General features: G+C 52.0%; 1 protein-coding gene across 1 annotated transcript; it reads left to right on the top strand.

Annotated features, from left to right (window-relative positions):
• Positions 1-223: 223 nt before the first annotated feature.
• Positions 224-22,253, top strand: PtrM4_023140 (EntF, Non-ribosomal peptide synthetase module protein; the record flags this gene model as incomplete). The annotated part of the gene is made up of 7 exons (XM_066103555.1): positions 224-701; positions 817-1,446; positions 1,586-1,776; positions 1,829-3,300; positions 3,355-4,786; positions 4,842-12,318; positions 12,370-22,253. 7 exons carry the CDS (start codon positions 224-226, stop codon positions 22,251-22,253), a joined length of 21,564 nt encoding a protein of 7,187 aa, XP_065965757.1.
• Between the last annotated feature and the right edge of the window lie 139 nt (positions 22,254-22,392).

Below are 22,392 nucleotides of genomic sequence, written 5' to 3' on the forward strand. Positions count from 1 at the left end.
CTCGATCATAGACCAGCATCGTCGACCCTGGTACGTGCTTGTCTTCTCTTCTTCGAAACTTTTTTGTTACAACCGAAAGACCTCGTATTGCCCTGCTGTAACGTGTCGAACTGTTGGTACTGCCTTTCCACGCACCACCACGCGCCACCACGCGTCACGCCCGCATCACCACGCGCTTTCACTCACACTCACCTTCCGCCAGACGTCGAAGAATCATCTCAACATGGCATCCAATCTCGCCAGTCCCGTGGAGCAGAGCCTCCAGTCTGTGTGGGCTCATGTCCTCAACTTACCAGAGGTCCCTCTCGACCAGTCGTTTCTTTCGGTAGGCGGAGATTCCATCTCCGCAATGCAGGTTGTTGGGCAATGCCGAAAGGAAGGCATGAGCCTTGGCGTACAAGAAGTCTTGCGAAGCCGATCCATCGTTCAATTGGCGTTGGCTGTCAAGGAGGTTGAAAGCTCGTCATACGACCACCAGGAATACTTCGACGAGGAGTTTGATCTCTCTCCTATTCAGTCTCTATATTTCAAACGACCCAACACCCAGGGCCACTTCAATCAGTCGTTCTACCTCCGTGTGACGCGCAAGACCGAGGCTGGCGAATTTCATGCAGCAGTGGAGCAGCTCATATCTCGACACTCCATGTTGCGGGCACGGTTTTCCTTTTCAGAAGAGAGTGGATGGCAACAGCGTCTCACCAGTAAGTTGGCCCACATGAAACCGGTGTTACTTATATTGCTGTGCGCATGGTGTCACGTGCTCACATAGAAAGCAACATTCACAAATCGTACGCACGTGACTGACTATTACTCCAGACGATATCGCTGGCTCGTATCGCTTTCGTCATTCTGCTGTGACATCGCAGGCTGAGATTGATGCGCTAATCGAGGATTCTCAGCAATGCTTCGACCATGCTGTTGGACCCTTATTTGCAGCTGATTTCTTTGATATTGGCACTGAGCAGTATGCTTTTCTTACTGGTCACCACCTGGTCGTTGACTTGGTCACTTGGAGACTTCTGTTGGAAGAGCTCGAGGAGATTCTCAAGGGCAGTCAGCTTCTCACACCTGCGCTACCATTTCAGAAATGGGCAGAGTTGCAGCGTGAACACGCTGAGACTCTTGAGCTAGATGAGGTCCTCCCTGTTGTTGACGTCCCTCCAATGGACTTCACATACTGGGGCATTCAGCACCAAGATAACACCTATGGCAATGCTAGTCATGCAAGCTTTGAGCTTGAAAAAGAACTCAGCTCCGCTTTCCTGACCAGTTGTCATACTGCCTACAAGACTGAGCCAGTTGAAGTCTTGCTTGCGTCTTTGATACAGTCCTGGTCCAATGTGTTCACTGACAGGCCTGTTCCTGCCATCTTCAATGAGGGGCACGGCCGGGAGCCGTGGGACTCAGACATCGATATCACCCGCACTGTCGGATGGTTCACAGCTTGTAGGCCTCCCTTCTCTCTGCGTTTGTGACGGAAAATTACGGTCATAAGCGGCCCACTGTGTAGTCCGAAGGACCGCACCACGATCAAGGCGTTTCAGCTCGTCTTTAATACAAGGAGCTTTGGCTAATGTATCTCTAGTATCTCCAATCCTTGTAGCACCATCGGATAACGCTACCGACACTGTTCGCAAGATCAAGGACTTCAAGCGCCGGATCCCTGGAAATGGACGACCGTACTTTGCTCGGCGATGTCTCACTGAGGAGGGACGCGAGAGCTTCAAGACACATTGGCCAATGGAGATCCTGTTCAACTACCTCGGTCAATATCAGGTACGGATCTCTCAATACTTGTTAATAGGCAGCCTACTGACATATTTTTCAGCAACTCGAGAGGACAGATGCTCTACTTCAGCCATTGGGCACAATGGCCGGAGAGACTGGCAAAGCTGGTGGTACGTCCGACTTCGGCCACCAGACCTGTAGATGGGGCCTTTTTGAGATCTCCGCCTTTGCTTTCAAAGGCCATCTCAAGGTCGCTTTCACATTCAACCGGCACATGCACCACCAGGCACTTATTCATAAATGGATAACCGAATGCCAAATAACCATTTCCAAAATGATTCAGGAACTCACCATTCTTGACCCGAAGCCAACAGTCAGCGATTTTCCTCTGCTATCACTCGATGAGGCTAGCTTCTACTCGATGCTTGATATATTCTCAGCCATGGGTATCCGGGATGTCGATGTAGAAGACGTATACCCCTGTTCAAGTATGCAGGAAGGTCTCCTACTTTCACAGACCAAAGATGCTGGTTTCTATGCAGCTGCAACTCTCCATGAGATCAAAGCACCCACTGGGAAACTCTCATGGCAGGAGGTTGCTGATGCTTGGCAACAGGTGGTCAGACGTCATCCAGCACTACGCACTGTCTTCATTGAGAACTTGGGCGCAAAGGGTCTCTACAATCAGGTCGTCCTCAAAGACATTGTCGCTCATATTGTTCATATCGAGGCATCTGATGAGGCAGACGCCATCAGATTGATCGAGCTGCAGCGAACTATCGGCTACAACTCCGGGCAATGCCCAAACCATCGCTTTACCATCTGTACCACAGGTGATAAGCGGGTTTTCTGTTCTTTGGACATCAGTCACGCGATCATGGACGGTCACTCGATGAGCCTGTTGGCCAATGAGCTCAAGTTAGCGTGCGAGAGCCGTCTTGCTATCGAAGCTACTCCGTACAGCAAGTACATCGCATGGCTTATCAGACAGCCACAGGAAGCTAGCATTGAGTTCTGGAAGTCTTATCTAGGTGGTAGTGAGGTCTGTTCTTTCCCAGTTCTTGACGACGGGCTGGGTCATACCGTAGAAAAGGAACTCGTCACTATCCGCATGGACTTAGCCAGCATCGGTCTTCCCGATTTGCAAGCCTTCTGCAACACCAACGGCATTACGCTCTCCAACGTTTTTCACACCGCCTGGGCACTGACTCTCGGCTGTTACGTTGGAAGCAAAGACGTCACCTTTGGATACCTCACCTCGGCTCGCGACTCGGAAGAAGTTCGCGGCGTGGAAGAAATTGTTGGCCCACTCATCAATACACTGGTATGCCGTGTGGATCTCTCGGATGGCTCGCGCTGCCTCCTAGACGTTCTTCAGGATGTACAGAGAGACTACATGGAAGCCATACCACATCGCCACATAGCGCTGGCTGATGTTCAGCACGTTCTTGAGCTTTCTGGAGCAAGCCTTTTCAACACAGCGCTATCATACCGCCGTCTTTCTCAGGAGCAACCAGATGTTGGAGAGGGCTTCCAGATTTTGGAGGTTCGCCCTATCTATGATCCGACCGAGTATGTGCTTATAGTTAATACCCCTATAAAGTAACCAACTGACAAGATCAATAGGTACCCGGTTAGCGTCAACATCGAAGTTGGAGACGACGCGGCAGCAGTTGATCTTGATTACTGGACTGACCACTTGACCGCGGTACAAGCAAGGAACGTCGCTAGCACGTTTGTCCGGGCTCTGGAGAACATCGTCTTCAATGCCAAGCGTCGCATCTCAACCTTGGATTATGTCAGCCCGCGCCATCTTCAGCAGATACATGACTGGAATGTCATGCCAGCAAAGATCAATGAGTGCGTACACGATCGATTCACTCGGTGGGCTATCAGTCAGCCTGAGGCACCGGCAATCTGCGCGCATGACGGCGAGTACACTTATGCTGAGCTGGATGCGGTTACCGATCGGTTGGCACATCATCTTGTCCAGTTGGGAGTTGGGCCTGATATCTTCGTCCCTACTTGCTTCGACAAGAGTATGTTTGCAGTTGTTGCTATGCTCTCGGTTCTGAAAGCAGGTGGTGCCGCTGTTCCACTCGACGCAACACACCCCAAGCCTGCGCTTCAGACTCGCCTTGAAGACGCGAACGCGCACATTGTCCTAACCACTGCGGCACGCGCAGAAAAACTGGATGGTCTAGTTTCCAGCGTGCTCACCATAGACGCTGCATTTCTGGATAATTTGCCCGTGACGAAAGGCCCCGCCTGCACTAGCGTACAGCCCAACAACGCGGTTTTCGTGATCTTCACGAGTGGAAGTACTGGTCGGCCTAAGGGAGTTGTGCTCGATCATTTGGCAATTGTCACGAGTGCAGAGGCCCATGGCACGAAGATTGGTCTCAACCGGGATACGCGCATGCTTCAATTCGCTTCATATACGTTTGACAACTCGCTGGAGGAGATGTTCACCACGCTTCAGAGAGGAGGCTGCGTATGTGTTCCTTCTGAAGCCGATCGCGTCAACGATCTTTCAGGGGCCATCACTAGGCTCAGGGCTACCATGGTGGACCTGACACCTACCGTTGCTGCGCTGCTCAATCCTTTAGAGGTTCCCACACTCAAGCAGATGTGTCTCGGAGCGGAACCTCTTACCAAAGCACTAATTGAACTTTGGAGTCAGCATATGCCTGTTGTCGGGCAGTATGGACCCAGCGAAGCATCCATCAACTCGGCCTTCAAGGACTTTAGCGATGGTCGTGGTGAAGCAACCAACATCGGTAAAGCTACTGGCTGCGTCTCCTGGGTTGTTGACGCCGAGAATCGGGATCGGTTGGTGCCAATTGGCTGCAAAGGGGAACTGTTGCTTGAGGGACCGATTCTCAGCCGTGGCTATCTAAATGATGCCGAGAAGACGCAAGCAGCTTTCATTTTTGACCCTGAGTGGGCGCGCACCGCTGGACCGACTGGCCGGAGGTTCTATTGCACGGGCGATCTCGTTCAGTACACGTCTGACGGCGACATGATGTACTTGGGGAGGAAAGATTCCCAGGTTAAAGTGAGTCCTCGACAGCTATCCGTATTCACACGTTTCATTGACTAACAAATCACAGCTGCACGGACAGCGCATTGAGTTGGGCGAGATTGAGCATCACCTCAAACTGAACCTACCGTCTGGTGCCAAATCTGCCGTGGAGCTCGTCAAGTTTAACGACAGCATGGGAACCAAGGCGCTGGTAGCTTTCATGTGCCTGTCTGAGAGTGAAGGACCGGCTGCCATTACTGAGATGACTGAGGCGGTGCGGGCAGTAGCAAAGCAAGTCGAGATGGCGCTTGCCAGTGCCCTGCCTGTCTACTACGTGCCTTCCATGTTCATGCCTGTCACGAGCATGCCCATGACGACATCGGGTAAGCTCGACAGGAAGGTGCTACGTGCGCTTGCTGCAGCAGTTCCCGAGTCGCAGCTCACGCCTTTCCGCCTTGCAGGCAAGAGCGGCCGCGCGCCTACCGGCCAAGCCGAAGTTGCCTTGGCTCGTCTGTGGGCAGATGTACTGAAGCTGGATGCCGATGCTGTGGGTGCTGAAGACTCTTTCTTCCGTCTGGGCGGCGACTCCATCAGCGCCATGAAGCTGGTCACAGCAGCAAGGAAGCATGGGGTTGTCCTGAACGTTGCAAATGTCTTTACGTATCCAAAACTTCTCGATATGGCCGCAACTGCCTCGATTCTGTCTTCCGACCACGTCAGCTCACCAGAGCCAGATATGGTCCCCTTTGAGCTGCTTCCAAACTCGTCCTGTCAAGTCATCAGGGCATTGGCGGCATCAGAATGCGGTGTATTTCCGGATGTTATCGAAGACATCTACCCATGCAGCAAACTCCAGGAAGGGCTTATCATGCTCACCAACAAAGACCCGGGCACCTACGTCGTCCAGCCCATCTACCGCTTGCCGGCTGATATTGATCTACCACGCTTCAAGAAAGCTTGGAAAGCTGTTGCCGCAGCTGAAGCCGCTCTGCGAACCCGAATTATCTATTCTGAGGAGCATGGCTTCTTGCAGGTCGTGCTACGCGAAGAGCTCCAGTGGTTATCACTTCCGGCAGTCGAAGATATCAATGAAGCCACCCGCCAACTTCCTGCCAAGAACGGTGCTCCCTTGACTACCTTCACTCTCGTAGGAGAAGACACGACCACGCCCTTCTTCGTCTGGACTGCCCATCATGCTGTATATGACGGATGGAGTTGGACGGCCTTGTTTCGAAAGGTCGAAGCCCATTATCGCAATGACGCTGGGGAGATTCCGGCCACTGTTCCTTATTCTCGCTTCATCAAATACCTCTCGAACCTCGATCAGAAGCAGTCCGATGAATTCTGGCTTGGGCAGCTCGACAACATCACAGCTGCGCAATTCCCTCAGCTGCCGTCCCCGGATCATCGCGTCGAAGCGAACGGTCAACTGCTACATCGCGTGGAGCTCACACGTAACTCTAGCCTAGAGGTTACAGTCCCATCGATGATTCGTGCCGCATGGGGTTTTCTCCTTGCAACCTACTCAGGCTCGGACGACGTGTTGTGGGGAGAAACGAACAGTGGGCGAGAAGCCTCAATCCCTGGAATCGAGTCTATCATCGGCCCCACGATCACGACTGCCCCCGTCCGTCTTCGGCTCAATCGTAGTCTCATGGTTCACGACTATCTCAAAGAGACGCAGCGCCAGTCTTCCACCTCATTACCCTATCAATTTGCGGGTTTGCAGCACATCCAAAAACTCAGTTCTGAGACGGCAGTAGCTTGTGACTTTCAGAGTTTCCTGGGTATTGAGGCCGGGGATGACTTTGACGCTGAGAGCCCGCTATGGAACATGGAGGGTGCCAATACCATTGGTACTGACTTCTTTAGCTATGCCTTCGTCTTCAACTGCAAGGTGGACCCGAGTGGAGTTCATGTGGAAGCTCTATTCGATGATCGTGTTGTTGAGAGATGGCTTGCTCAGCGCATCGTCCAACAGTTCGATTTCATCATGAGTCAATTCAACGCCGCGGAGAGCATCTCCAAGACATTGAATGAAATCAATCTACTCAACGCTGCGGACAGAAGCTTGATTAGTTCCTGGAATAGCAAGCCAGTGGACATCATCAACCGTTGCATTCATCGCGTCATCGCTGAAGACCAGACCGCTGTCAGGCCTGAAGCACCTGCCATCGACGCATGGGATACTGGTGTCATGACATATCACGAGCTTGACGAGCGGGCCACTACCCTTGCCCAACAGTTGTTGCTGCTTGGAGTGAAGCCCAGACAGTTCATTCCACTTTGCTTCGACAAGTCAGGTTGGACAATTGTAGCTATATTGGCTGTACTCAAAGTTGGAGCTGCTTTCGTCCCTTTGGACTTTGAGACTCCTGTCCTCCGCCTGCGTGAGATAGTTACCGACGTTCATGCAGACTTGTTGTTGTGCGCTCCGCAATATGAAGCGTTATGCCAGTCGATACCTTGTGGCACTCTGGTTGTAGATCGATCCACCAGTGAGAAGAGTCGAGCTCCGTCACAGCGCCTTCCCCAAGTACCGAGCAACTCACCAGCGTACGCATTCTACACTTCCGGGTCAACCGGAAAACCGAAAGGTGCCGTCATAAACCACCATCATTGGGTCACGAGTTCTTCCGCATTCTCTCCGGGCTGGAAGATCTCCAAATCGTCTAGGGTGCTACAGTTTGCCTCGTACACTTTCGATGCTTGCTTGATCGAGATCTTCAGCACTCTCATGTGTGGCGGCACTATTTGCGTTCCAGATCAGGCTTCGCGAACGAATGATCTCGTCGGCGTCATCAACAAGTTCAATGTCAACTGGGCTGCATTGACACCATCAGTCGTGCGAATGATGGTGCCCTCCCAAGTGCCGCGACTCGAGACGCTTTTCCTCGTCGGTGAGGCAATGTCGCAGCAAGACCTCTCAACCTGGGCCGACAAAGTCACCCTCGGAAACGGCTATGGGCCAACTGAGTGCGCCTGTGTTGCGACTACCAACATCATGACAACTCATATGAAGCCTAACAACCTCGGGCGAGCTGTTACCGCTCGAGGTTGGATTGTTTCCAAGAACAATCATCATGCACTGTCGCCAGTTGGTGCAGTCGGTGAACTTCTGCTCGAAGGCGGTGCAGTTGGCATGGGGTATCTTAACAATCCTGCGAAGACAGCTGATGCATTTATTGGGCATGTCAGCTGGCGTACAGGACTACTGGGTGATAACGGTTCTGCATCTTGCCGGATCTACAAGACTGGAGACTTGGTGAAGTACAACGAGGATGGCACTATGCTATATCTTGGCCGTAAAGACTCGCAGACCAAGGTCCGCGGCCAACGACTGGAGCTGTCTGAGGTTGAGCACAAACTCATGGACGACCACATGGTACAAAGCGCCCTTGCCTCAGTGCCCACGACTGGTCTTTGCGCCAAGAGACTGGTCGCGATCATCTCGCTTCAAAACATGCCAGTTACTACAGCACATTCAGGGGAGCAGATGCAGCTTTTGTCTCATGAAAACGCGTCGTTAAATATTGCAAGCATTCGAGACAGCCTTTGTGAGAGGCTACCATCATACATGATCCCATCGCTATGGGTCGTAATCGAGCGATTTCCGCTGATGCCGTCTGGAAAGATGGACCGGAGGCGCATTACACAGTGGCTGGACCAGATGGACCCAGCGACTTACCGTGTCATCTCAACCATGGGGCTTCAAAACTCGCAGGCTGGTAACGCAAGTGGTACCGAGCAGAAGATACAGGCGATCTTTGCCAAAGTCCTCAACTTACCTGCCGATGAGATCCGTCTCAATCAGTCCTTCCTGCACCTAGGAGGCGACTCCATTGCCGCTATGCAGGTGTCTTCGCAGTGTCGAGCGCAGGGCCTTCCTGTAAGTGTACAGGACATCATCCGATCCAAGTCCATCACTGCTCTGGCATCAACCATCGATCTATCTGAAGGCATACGCGCTGCACCTGAGGCTATCGAGTACCACCTGCCTTTCGATTTATCTCCCATTCAGAAGTTGTTCTTCCAGACAGTAGGAGACTCACACAGTCACTTCAACCAGACCGAGGTTTTCCGTCTAACACGCAATTTCGACGTCGACGAGATTCGAAACGCATTGGCAGCTCTGGTTCAAACACATCCTATGCTTCGCGGACGCTTCTTCAAGAACGAGACAGGCACATGGAAACAATGTATCGAGAGAGATACTGTGAACTCGTTTAGATTGCGCCACCATCGCATTCCATCAGCTCAAGGTCCTGATTTACAAAGCATTGTTGATGAGAGCCAAGCTTCATTGGACGTAAGCAATGGCCCAACATTCGCCATCGATGTCTTCGATATCGATGATACATTTTCCCAAGCTATGGCGATTGTGGCACACCATCTCATCATCGACGTCGTCTCTTGGGGTGTTCTTCTTGAAGATCTCCAGGGTCTACTCAGTGGTGTTCAGCCGCCGCCCCAAAGCACACCTTATTACACATGGTTGCAGCAGCAGTCTATCCAGTCTAAGCAAGAGAGTGCTAGAAGGGTTATGCCTTTGGAAGAGCTTATGCCAGCGAGGTTCGACTACTGGGGAATGGAAGGAAGACCAAACCTCAGTGAAGACCTGACTGAGGAGGACATCCAACTTACCACGAGAGACACGATGCTGCTTCTTGGAGCACAAGATGCTTTGGCCACGGAGATACTGGACATTCTGGTCGCTGCTCTCCTCGAATCCTTCCGCACAGTCTTCTCCGACAGGTCAACTATCACGATACACAATGAGGGTCACGGTCGGGAAACTTTCAGCGCGCGCCAAGACCTGTCGCGTACGGTTGGCTGGTTCTCCACGATTACACCCATACCCCTCCCAGTGCCTGCGAGTGAATCGACGGACATTGTGAGTACCATCGAGTGGGTTCGAGACTTGAGGAATCGGACACCCGGCAAAGGCCGCCCGTATTTTGCATACCGGAACCTCACTGAAGAAGGCAATACTCGTTTTGCCAGCCATTGGCCAGCAGAAGCAATCTTCAACTACGTCGGTAGGGTTCAACATCAAGATCGCACGGACGGCCTATTCACCGCTCTACCTGATGTTGATTCTCGCGAGGTTGGGGTCGACGTTCCCCGCCTTGCACTCTTCGATATCACTGCAGCGATATCGCAAGGAGCCATCAAACTATCTTTTGGATGGAATCGCAACATGAGACGCCAGTCGGACATTCGCGCATGGGTTAAGCAGTGTCGCCAAACACTCATTGACGCCGTCGATGAGCTATTACAGGTGCGGCAAGAGCAAAGCCTCAACAGCTTCAAACATCTGCCCCTACTCTACAACGGATTTTCCAGGCTCACAGAGGCTCTCCCCACTGGCCTATTTATTGCGGACATCGAGGATGTTTATCCAGCATCGCCTATGCAACAAGGCCTGCTCATCACGCAGTCGCGCAATCCTGAACTGTACACCTACCACGTCATTTCGAAGGTGCAGTCGACAGATGGAAAACCGGTGGACCCTCGCCGTCTTGCTGAAGCTTGGCAGGTTGTGGTACATCGCCATCAAGCTTTGCGCACCATCTTTATCGACAGCCTTGCGAAGAACGGCTCAAAGGATCAGCTTGTGGTGAAAGAAAAGGCCGGGAGAGTCCAATTGCTTGCTGACTGCGACGACGGCACTGTGTCGAATATGCTGCGTGACCAGTCCCCGATCGATTGCCGCGAAGCAGTCCCGCCCCATCGCCTGACCATCTGCAAGACTAAAGCAAGCCAAGTATGGATCAAGCTTGAGTTGAGCCATGCTATCAACGACGGTACTTCAGTCTCCAACCTACTCACTGATATCGCTCGCGCATACTCCAGAAAGCTCACACGAGCTGATGCGGGACCTCTCTACTCGAACTACATCGAGTATATCCTCTCTAGATCCAGAGACGCCGATCTCGCCTACTGGAAGATGTATCTTGCGGGCATCGAGCCATGCTTTTTTCCATCTCTCAATGATGGGAAGTCGAGCCTTCGCGAACCTGGCTCAGTCGATATTGAGTTGGGCAGCACGGACGACGTCCAATCGTTCTGCAAGCAGAACGGGGTCACTCTCTCAAATGTGCTCCAGCTTACATGGGCTCTCACTCTTCACTTTTACGTTGGTACCTTCGACGTTTCCTTCGGCTTGGTGGCGTCTGGTCGCGACATCCCCGTGAGCAACATCGATGAAGCCGTAGGTTGTTTTGTCAATATGCTTGTTTCCCGCCTTACGTTCTCGGACGATACGACAATTGCCCAGCTCCTGGAGGCTCTTCAAACCAGCTCGACAGATGCCATGTCACATCAGACCTGCTCTCTTGCTGATGTGCAACACGAGCTGCAGCTTCCCGCGTTATTCAACACAGCGTTCACTTTCCAGAGGCGCAGTCTTTCGAGCGACCCAGATGAGATGGCACTTCTTTACAATAACATGGAAGCCGATGATGCCGGTGAATACGCTGTAACAGTCAATGCCGATGTCACTGAAGACAGCATATCGGTCGACTTTGGCTACTCCAAGGATAAGATTCTCCCAGCACAAGCACGCAACATGGCTGATACATTCAAAATGATACTGAAAGGCATTGTCGCAAGCAGTCCCAGTGAAATGACAGTCGGAAAGTTGGACACGTTCACAGCGGGCAGCCTTGGACAAATCATGGACTGGAACACGCAGCTCCCGCCACCCATTCGCCGTTGCGTGCACGAAGTTGTTCACGAACAAGCGCTCACAAGACCACGAACAACAAAGGCAGTGGAAGGCTGGGACGGATCGTTTACCTACCAAGAGTTCGACAAGATAACCGACCAACTAGCAGTCCACCTACAGGCCCTTGGTGTTACCACCGAGACCTTCGTTCCGATCTTATTCGAGAAATCGTCTTGGGCCATCGTCAGCATGATTGCGATTATGAAGGCGGGTGGCGCATACGTGCCGCTTGACCCCAAGCATCCGCAAACTCGACTTCAGGAACTCATCGCAGATATTGGTGCTGCTGTGGTAATATGCTCACGTCAATACCACGCGAAAGCGAGCGAGGTCGCAAAAACAGCATTGATAGTCGACCAAAGGTCTTTCAAGAAGCTGGCCATGCCATCCACGAGCAAGCCACAGTCTACGGCGACCCCAGACAATGCGGCATATTGCTTGTTCACTTCAGGTACTACCGGAAAGCCGAAAGGAACCATCATCCCACACCAGGCGTTCTGCACGAGTGCTGCAGCATTTACGCGTCGCATGAACATCAATGCGACTTCGCGCACTTTTCAGTTTGCTTCATACACCTTCGACGCAAGCTGCATCGAAATTCTGTCTGCCCTAACTGTGGGTGCCACTGTGTGCGTCCCAACAGAAGAAGACAGAATGAACAACGCTGCTGGTGCGATTCGCAAACTCAGAGTGAACTGGTCACTTTTAACGCCTTCTGTACTTGGAACGATTGAGCCAGAGCGTGTCCCTGGCTTGAAGACCCTGGTATCTGGAGGTGAAGCGCTTCCGGGTCCTATTTTGAAGAAATGGGGTAACAGCACTTGCTTCATCAACGGTAAGCATGTGTGCGTTCACTTACACAGAGCTTTTGCTGACAGATCAATAGCATACGGTCCTACAGAGTGTTCAGTAGTAGCTGCCACTGCCTACAAGTCCACACTCGATCACAAGCTCATCGAGTCCGAGCCAGGCACCATCGGTACAGGAAGCGGATGCAGACTATGGATAGTACACCCGCGAAACCACGACAAGCTCATGCCTGTAGGCAGTGTCGGCGAGCTCGTTATCGAAGGGCCGACTGTTGCCCGTGGATATCTCAACGATGAGGCCAAGACCGCGAAGGCTTTCATCACCAACCCTGCCTGGACTGCGACCCTTTCTTGCGACAGTGGCATCTTTCCAACGGCCCGGATGTACAAGACTGGTGATCTGGTTCGATACAACACAGATGGATCAGTCAGCTATATTGGTCGGAAGGACACTCAGATCAAGCTCAATGGCCAGAGAATCGAGTTGGGTGAGATCGAGTTCCATGTCGGGAAGAACTTTGCAGACAGCGTCCAATCTGCGGTGGAACTAGTCGCTCCTTCCAATCGCAGCTCTGCGAAAGCGCTAGCTGTATTCTTCGCCGTTAGTCAGGATCTTTCAGCTTCCAATGGAGAGCTTGTGCAGCCCCTTTCGACCGACCTACCGGCTGCCGACGAATTGCTTCTTCCAATGAGAGACGAATTGCGCGACATGTGCAAAAATACTGAGAACGGTCTCGCTGGCTCTCTCCCTTCATACATGATTCCCTCCATCTTCATACCTGTCACAAAGATGCCCTGGACGTCGGCCGGCAAGCTAGACCGAAACCGCCTACGAACCTTGGTACAAAACCTGAGTCGCGAGACGATGGCGATGTACCGACTCACCAGCATGGCAAACAAGAGGCAGCCAACGACTGAAGCGGAAAAAAAGATTCACAAGGCTGTTTGCTTGGTCCTAAATCTCCCATCCTCCTCCGTAGGTATTGACGACAGCTTTGTGCGCCTTGGCGGTGACTCCATATCATCCATGCGCCTTATCGAAAAGGCCCGCGCAGAGCACCTAGAGTTGTCTTTCATCGATGTCTTCAAAAATCCCAAGCTCGCTGATCTAGCCAAGATTGGCGAACGTGCCGGTAAACTGAGTCAGCCCGAAAAGCTCATGCAGCCTTTCGAACTGATCCGCAATCCTTTTGTACTCAAGGACGTCCTTGGTGAGGTTGCTCAGCAATGTCAAGTTTCAACGAAGAACATTCAGGACCTATACCCCACCAGCTCACTTCAGGATGCACTGCTTACCCTCTCCATAAAGCAACCCGGCGCGTATGTTGCACAGCATGTCTTGGCGCTTCCACGCTCTGTTGACATGGCCAAGTTCAAGGCCGCCTGGGCAAGAGCGATTCAAGAGATCGACATTTTGCGGACTCGTATCATTCAGCTACCGTCCGGAGAGTTTGTGCAAGCCGTCCTTGCAGAAGACCGTTTGAACTGGATGGAGGCAACATCGCTCAAAGATACGGAGAAGGAAGCTCTCAAGATACCCTCACAGCTTGGTGGTCGCCTTGCATCATACGCGCTCGTCACTTCCGCGTCCAAAGAGCGATACCTCGTGTGGACGATACATCATGCGGTCTACGACGGCTGGAGTATCCACCTAATGCTTCAACGAGTGCAACAGATCTACCTGGCTGGAACATCATCCATACCGCAAACGCCTTACAGCAAGTTCATCAACTACCTTACCAATGCAGATGCCGAAGCTTCAAGCCGATACTGGAAGGATGCTCTGAGTGGAAGCAATGCGACTCATTTCCCTCACTCAACCCAGGCCCATTCGAACGCTGGTCTGGATGGACAGACAATTCAACACATCATCAAACTTTCCCCTCATAAGCATACCGATGTAACGCCATCCAATGTCATCAGAGCTGCCTGGGCTTTAGTACTGGCGGCATACACAGGCTCTGTTGATGTGGTCTTCGGGGAAACTCTTTCCGGGCGAGATATTGCTGTGGCTGGTATCATGGACGTATGTGGCCCAACATTGACGACAATTCCTACGAGAGTGCAAGTGGATAGTGGAGCGACTGTCAGCGACTTCTTGAAGAAGATATCCACGAGTGTCACGGACCGTATACCTCACCAACACCACGGCATATCTGCCATCAAAGCCATTGGCGAGGACATGGCAGCCGCCTGCAACTTCCAGAACCTGCTAGTAGTGCAGACAGAGAGCGAAGATCTGACCGACTCTATGTGGTCAGTCCACGACAATGGCGAGCCAAGCAGCTTCTTCACCTATCCTTTGGTCATCGAATGCAAAATGCGACCATCCGGCATGGAAGTATTAGCGCATTTTGATGCCAACGCCATCTCCGCCTGGAATGTTCAGCAAATCGTCTCTCAGTTTGACTCGGCCTTGACTCAACTACAAACCGTCACGTACATTCGTGAAGTGACTGTCTTCAGTGAGCACGACGCGCAACTCGTTCGGAACTGGAATGGATACGAACCAATCGAGATCGCGGACACTGTACCTTCGCTTTTCTACAAGAGAGTAGCGCTCCAGCCCAATTCCGTGGCCATCGCAGCCTTTGACGGTGAGCTCACATATGCTGAGCTGAGCAAACTAGCTTCCCAGCTGGCACAGGAATTGATAAAACTTGGGGCTGGTCCAGAGCAGCTCATTCCCATATGCCTCGACAAGTCTCGTTGGGCCATTGTCGCCATCATGGCTGTTCTCATCGCAGGCGCTGGTTACGTACCAATGTCGCCAGTAGATCCTGCATCGCGACAATTGCAGGTCGTCGAGGCCTGCAAAGCGTCTATTGTTCTTTGCTCTCCATCGTACGCACATCGCTTTGTGGAAATGGTCAACCACGTCTTCACTGTCAGCGAGACCGCAGTTCGAAAATTACCTCTCTGCTCAACCCCAATCCAGCAGCGTGCCCGAAGCAACAACATCTGCTATGTCATCTTCACTTCAGGCAGCACAGGAGTGCCGAAAGGTGTAGTCATTGAACACAAGAGCATCGCTTCTAGCTCAGCCGCGATTTGTGAGGGACTTCATATCACGCCTACATCTCGAGTTTTTCAGTTTTGCTCTTTTGCGTTTGATGTCTCCGTTGGCGAGACTCTTGCTGTTCTCATTCGCGGCGCGACAATTTGTGTGCCCTCGGATGAACAGCGCACTTCCGACCTCGCATCAGCCATAACTACGCTGAAGTCTAATTGGGCATTCTTGACACCGTCAGTGGCTAGTACACTCGATGGCCCTAAAGCGGTGCCAACCTTGGAGACGCTGGTCGTAGGTGGCGAGGCAATGACGCCTGACGTGATTAACAAATGGGCCTCGGGGGTGCGTCTCCAGAACGGCTATGGTCCGACAGAGGGTACGGTATTCGCGGTCGCAAATGACCAGGTCTCTATTCAGCGAAATGCTTCCAATATCGGGAGAATGCTTCGCAGCGGCCGAGCTTGGCTGACGAACCCGAACAATCCCGACCAACTGGCACCAGTTGGCGCAACAGCCGAGTTGTGTCTAGAAGGACCACTCCTGGCACGTGGATACCTTCACAACCCCGGACGCACCGCTGAGGTGTTCATCGACAACCCCACATTCATGAAGGCATTTTCCACCGCGAATGAATCTAGGATCTATGTTACTGGAGACCTTGTTCAATATGCTGCTGATGGTTCTATCCAATACATCGGTCGGAAAGACAACCAAATCAAGCTCGCTGGTCAACGGATAGAACTAGATGAGGTCGAGCACTTCCTGAGAGTTGACGACAATATCCGCCAAGCGGTTGTGCGGCTGCCCAAGCGCGGCCCTTGCTGCAAGAAGCTCACAGCGGTCGTGAGCTTTCCCGGACGATCTGCCAGCAATGTCCAACAACAATGGCCTACGATGCTTGTAGACAAGGAAACACTCTCACGCATCGATATTGCAAGAGAGAGGTTGATGGATCTTGTCCCCCCGTACATGGTGCCTACCATTTGGATTGCAGTACCTGAGATCCCGACTCTGACCTCGGCCAAGCTTGATAAGAAGCAAGTTGGGCTGTGGTTAGACAACATCGACGAGACCACATTCCAGCGACTTCTCCAGTCAGAACTGGAGGAGGAAGCGGAGCAGCCTGCTGACAGTCCTGTTATTATCCTTCGCCAGATATGGGCAAAGGTACTGAACTGCTCTATTGAGGATGTCAAGCTGAACAAATCATGGTTATCACTTGGTGGGGACTCTATCAGTGCGATGAAGCTGCTAGCAAAGTGCAGAAGTGAAGGTATCAACCTGACTCTGAACCATGTTTTGCGCGCAAAATCCCTTGCTCATCTAGCTGAGAGTGTCAAACCCTCGATGTCTCTTGATTCTGTCAAAGAACAGACTGATCAGCCCTTCGACCTCTCGCCTATTCAGCGCCTTTACTTCAGGACCGAAGGTGTTGAAGACAACACGCACTTCAATCAGTCTTCCACATTGCGGATATCTCATTACATGGATCCGGCTATCTTCAAGCGCGCCTTTGACTCCATTGTTGAGACTCACTCTATGCTTCGTGCTCGCTTTTGCAAGAGCACCACAGGGCAGTGGCAGCAGTTTGTCAAGCCAGGAACTTTCGATTCCTACACATTCGGAACACACACTCTGCCCACCACTTCTGCCGCCGTATCCATTGTGTCAGATACGCAGAAGAGCCTCAACATCCAGGAGGGACCAGTGTTTGCCGTCAATCTGTTCGACATACAGGGTGAGCAGATTTTATTCCTGGCTGCACACCACCTCGTCATCGACGTAGTCAGCTGGGGTATCTTGTTGGGCGATCTGGAAGAACTACTTGGACCTGGGTCAAGGACGGTACTACAGAAAGGACTACCCTTCAGGAACTGGTGTGAGATACAAAATGCCAATGCACTCGAGGCTTCTCAACAAGAACATGTTCGAAAGCAGCCCCTCGTGGTCCAGCCCACAAACCTGGCTTACTGGGGTATGCATGCTCGGCCGAATGTTTATGGTGACGTGGAGAGAGATGATTTCATCATCAACAAAGACATCTCATCCATGGTTCTCGACAATCACTATGTGTTAAGAACCGACATGGTCGACATTCTCCTAGCCGCAGTCCTGCACTCTTTCTCTCGGGTCTTCATCAATCGCAAGGCTCCCACTATATTCAACGAGTCTCATGGCCGTGAGACATGGGATTCGAGCAGAATAGATCTTTCCAGAACTGTTGGTTGGTTTACGACGCTGTATCCAGTCATTGTTCCTATTGGCGAGGAAGAGGACAACGTCATACACACTCTGCGCCAAGTCAAAGATACGCGCAGAAAGATCGACAGTAACGGGCGTCCATACTTTGCACATCGCTTCCTGACTGAAGATGGAAAACAACGCTTTTCGGACCATGAGCCCATGGAAGTCTTGTTCAACTATCTTGGCCGTCAGAGTCAATCTGGCCAAGTTGATGCTCCAATCCAGCCCATGCAGCTGGATGGCGATGAAGATGATCAGACTTCTGACGTGGGCCTCAAGACAGCTCGCATGGCACTTTTTGAGATTTCCGCATCTGTTTCAGAAGGTAGCATTCAGCTCAGCTTCATGTACAATCGTTACTCGAAGAATCAAAAAGGTATCCGCAGGTGGATAGCCGAATGCGAACGCACCCTAGAGGAAATTGCTACCGAGCTTGCTGGGATGGATACAGTGCAACCTACCATGGCCGACCTTCCTTTGCTACCCTTGGAATCGTACAGTCGCCTCGATCGCGTTGTGAAGACATTGCCAGCAGTCGGTATCATGTCATTCGATCAGGTAGAGGACATGTACTCTTGCTCCCCAATTCAAGACGGCATGATACTCAGTCAAATCAAGTCTCCTGAGTCGTACTGGTCTTCCACCACTTTCGAGGTCAGATCCAAGCGGGCTTCGGTCGATGTTGGGAAGATAGTGGAGGGATGGGAACAAGTTGTTGCTCGGCACCCTGCGTTGCGGACTGTCTTCATAGACAGTGTCTGCAAGGGAGGCGTTTTCGATCAGGTCGTCGTCAAGAATCCTGACTCTGGTATCGTTAGTCGGACTTGCGATGACTCCGAGCTACCTGCCCTTCTGGAATCCATCAAATACAGCTCTCTCAATGGTAAGAAGAGACCAAATCTTCCGCACCAAGCCGCCGTTATTCAGACAACTTCCGGGAAGGTCGTTGTCAAGGTCATCGTCAACCACGCCGTAATCGATGGAGGGTCATTGGGAATCATCGGAAATGATCTCCGAGAAGCATACGAGGGGCGTCTATCCGACCAAGGACCTTTGTATAGCAATTACATCAAATACTTGCGCGGGATCTCCTCTGAAGGAGCGATTACGTACTGGAAGACGAAACTCCAGGGAGTTAGTCAATGCTACTTTCCGACAACACCTCGCGATCCAGCCAAGCAGCGGCAGCTACGATCTCTGGACATGCGATTCACTCGCTTTGCGGAGCTACACACATTTGCGGAGAACAACAACGTTACGTTTGCCAACATCCTGTTGACAGCGTGGACACTGGTGCTGAGATCATATACAAAATCTTCAGATGTATGCTACGGCTATCTCACCTCGGGAAGGAACGTACCGATTGATGACATTGAAAATGCGGTCGGAGCATTCATCAACATGCTAGTATCCCGTGTCGAACTGGCTCCTTCCTCTTCTCTTCTCGAGCTCATTCAGAATGTGCAATCTGACTTCATCGACTCCATGCCTCATCAGCATTGCTCGCTTGCACAATTCCAGCATGACCTTGGGCTATCTGGAAAGTCGCTCTTCAACACGGCCGTTTCTATTCAGAAGCGCTCCAGTACCGAGGAACCAGCACTGGACAGTTCTGGAATCGAGTTCGAGCAATTGGATGGTCACGATCCAAGCGAATTTGCCATCACGGTGAACATAGATGCCACACGAGACGATGAAGGCATACGTTTCACTTACTGGAGCGATGCTATCAATGATGGTGAAGCGAGGAACGTTTCCACTCTCATGGCGAAGGTCTTAGCAGCGGCTCTGAACAACGCCGCGCAGACTGTCACAGATCTCGATAGTATCCTCACGCACAGACCCAAGATAACTTCTGCTGCGACTCTTGCGCTGCCAAAGCCTCGCCCCTCGATCCTCAGGTCTGGTTCAAGTATGTCCAGCTCATCAACTTCGCCACCTCGTACACCACGGATTACGTTCCCGGATCTGGCCCCTCCCTCTTCATTGCCAGTCGACACCCCAGACTTGAGTAGTCTTATCCGATCTATTGTTAGCGAGATGGTACCTCAGATCGTCAATCAGATCGTGGCACAGAATAAGCTTCCAGCCGAGACAACCACTGCAGCAATCAACCAGGTCACTAGCCAGATGGCTGGCATGATCAACAGGAGGACCTCCCAACGTGGTCGGCAAAGCATTGACGGGGGCTCTACAAGAGCAGGATCAACACGAGCGGCATCTATTCGCTCCCGAAGAATGAGCGTCGCGAGTAACGCCGAAAGCAGAATTCAAACAGCTGCTGATATGGTAGCCACTATTGGCGTTCTCGCGACCGAGACTTCCAGCAAGGTGACCCCCGATTTTGTGGAGAAGAAACTACTCAATCTGTGGAGCGAGCTGCTTGAGATGGTGGAGGAAACGATTGAACAAGACGACAGCTTCTTCCAACTCGGAGGCGATAGCATCATCGCCATGCGCTTAGTTGGTGCTGCGAGGGAGGAGGGGCTGTCTATGACAGTGGCCGATGTGTTCAAGAACCCCACATTTGCCGATATGGCCCGGGTTGTACGCGTTGCGGGCGAAGTCATCGATGAAGTCATGTCCAGAGCTGGCGGAGATTCAGTGGCTGGCATAAGTACTACCGGAGGACCTTCCAAGGCTCGACTCCGCGAACGGGCACCATCAATCTGGAGCGACATCCACTCTATCGTATCGGAGTACAATGCCGAGAAAGGCATGGCTGTCAGTGAAACGCCTATCGAGCCCGAAGACAGCAAGAACGACGCGAAGTTCAAGCGATGGCAAGGCTTGACGACTAGCCAACCGAAACCATCAGATGCAAGGAACGTCAACCGGAGGTCGGCACCGCACACGATTCCGGAGGCAGTGGAGATTTCTGGACACCGATCTGTCTCATTGCTAGGAGATCCGAACGTTGACAGTGTCATCTCCAAAGTGCAAGTCTTCAAGGGTGGTATTTCCGATATCTTCCCGGTGACCGATTTCCAGGCGCTTGCCATCACCGGTACGCTCATGGAATCCAAGTGGATGCTCAACTATTTCTACCTGGACGGCGAAGGGCCCCTGGATCTTCGCAAGTTGAAGCAGGCTGCTTATCGTATGGTACAAGCATTCGATATTCTCCGCACTGTGTTCGTGCCGTACGGTGACCGCTTCCTGCAAGTTGTACTACGAAAACTTCAACCAGAGTTCATCTGTCACCAAACGGACGATGATCTCGAAACCTTCACGACGGAGCTACGACAAAAAGACCGTGAAAACGGTCCCCGTCTTGGCGAAGCCTTTATTCAGTTCGTTGTCGCAAACCAGAAACAAACTGGACGCCATCGCATCTTCATGCGACTTTCGCACGCGCAGTATGACGGAGTCTGCATGTCCAAGATCCTCGGCGCTCTTCAAGATGGATACAACGGCCTTCCCGTCTCGTCTGCACCAAGCTTTGGTAACTTCGTTCGCGAAACTGCCAAAACCATTGCAGGTGCACACGATCACTGGAGAGAGGTGCTTCGGGGCTCCAAGATGACCGAAATCGTTAACCGCTTTGGACCCAATTACCAGCGCTCTGCCGGCCATTCAATAACGCTCGAGAAGAGGGTATTTGCACCCAGATTGAAGGGCGTCAACATCACGAGTGCTACTATCGCCAAAGCCGCCTGGGCATCGACACTCGCTCGTATAGCCAGTAAAGCAGATATTGTCTTCGGTCATGTTATCTCAGGTCGCAACGGCGGTGTTGCCAACGTTGAGAGTATCGTTGGACCCTGCTTGAACATGGTGCCTGTTCGCGTCGTATACCGTCCTGAATGGACTGTTCTCGACCTGCTCAAATACATTCAAGACCAGCAGACTGCCAATATGCCATACGAGTCACTCGGCTTCCGCGAGATTACCCGACACTGTACCGAATGGCCTGACTGGACGAACTTCTCCAGCGTCTTGCAGCACGACCAGAACATTCAAGACGACAACCCCACCATGCAACTGGGTGGCATCGAGTACAAAGTTGGCGCCATTGGCTCGCAGGAAGACTTTGCGGATTTCTCCATACACACCACATCCCATGGTGGCAGCCACATGGAAGTCACCCTTACATACGCTCCCAACAGCACCATTACTGCGGAGTTTGCACAGCATGTATTTGACATGCTCTGTGTCAATGTCGTGGCGTTCTCGGAAGATCCTCATACTCTCCTACCATCTCCGTCCGAAATCAGCTCCCAGAGCTCGACCACTATCAGCTCGGAGAAGATACGCAAGAAGTCTACAGAGAAGATGCCTGTCGCCCTGCCCATTGACACGGGTCTCTCAAGCAACGACATCAATAGTCTCGCTCTTACACTACGCTCGGCATGGGAGCAAATCCTGTACGACGATCATGGTACCCCTACCCACATAGAACTCAGCTCCGACTTCTTCCAGCTCGGAGGCGACATTATGGGCTTAGCTCAGGTCGCTTCCATCCTCGACCAAGATGGTTTGAAAGTTAGGGTCGAGGACTTGCTCGATCAGTCCGTGTTCGCGGATCAGGTCGGCATCCTGGCTGTCGCGCGCAAGAAGCAGATTGAGAAGGAATTGCAGAACCCTTGGGGCGACAAGGGCAAGATGAAGGCCGAGGAGAAAGCTAATAACAAGAAGAGTGGCGCATTTGGTAATCTAGCAAAGAAGATTGGATTCAAGAAGCGAGAGAGTCTGAGATCATAATGGGCAGTAAAGCTTTGTTATGGAAGGGTAGTTGATGGAGTTTCTACTGTTGTTTGACTACCGCCGCGGTTGCAGGCACATGGTCTATACCACTTTATCTGGTTTAACACCTGTTTTCATTTGTCACTTGTTTCATCGC

This window comes from Pyrenophora tritici-repentis, chromosome 1, assembly GCF_003171515.1.
Source record: "Pyrenophora tritici-repentis strain M4 chromosome 1, whole genome shotgun sequence".
NCBI classification, from domain to species: domain Eukaryota; kingdom Fungi; phylum Ascomycota; class Dothideomycetes; order Pleosporales; family Pleosporaceae; genus Pyrenophora; species Pyrenophora tritici-repentis.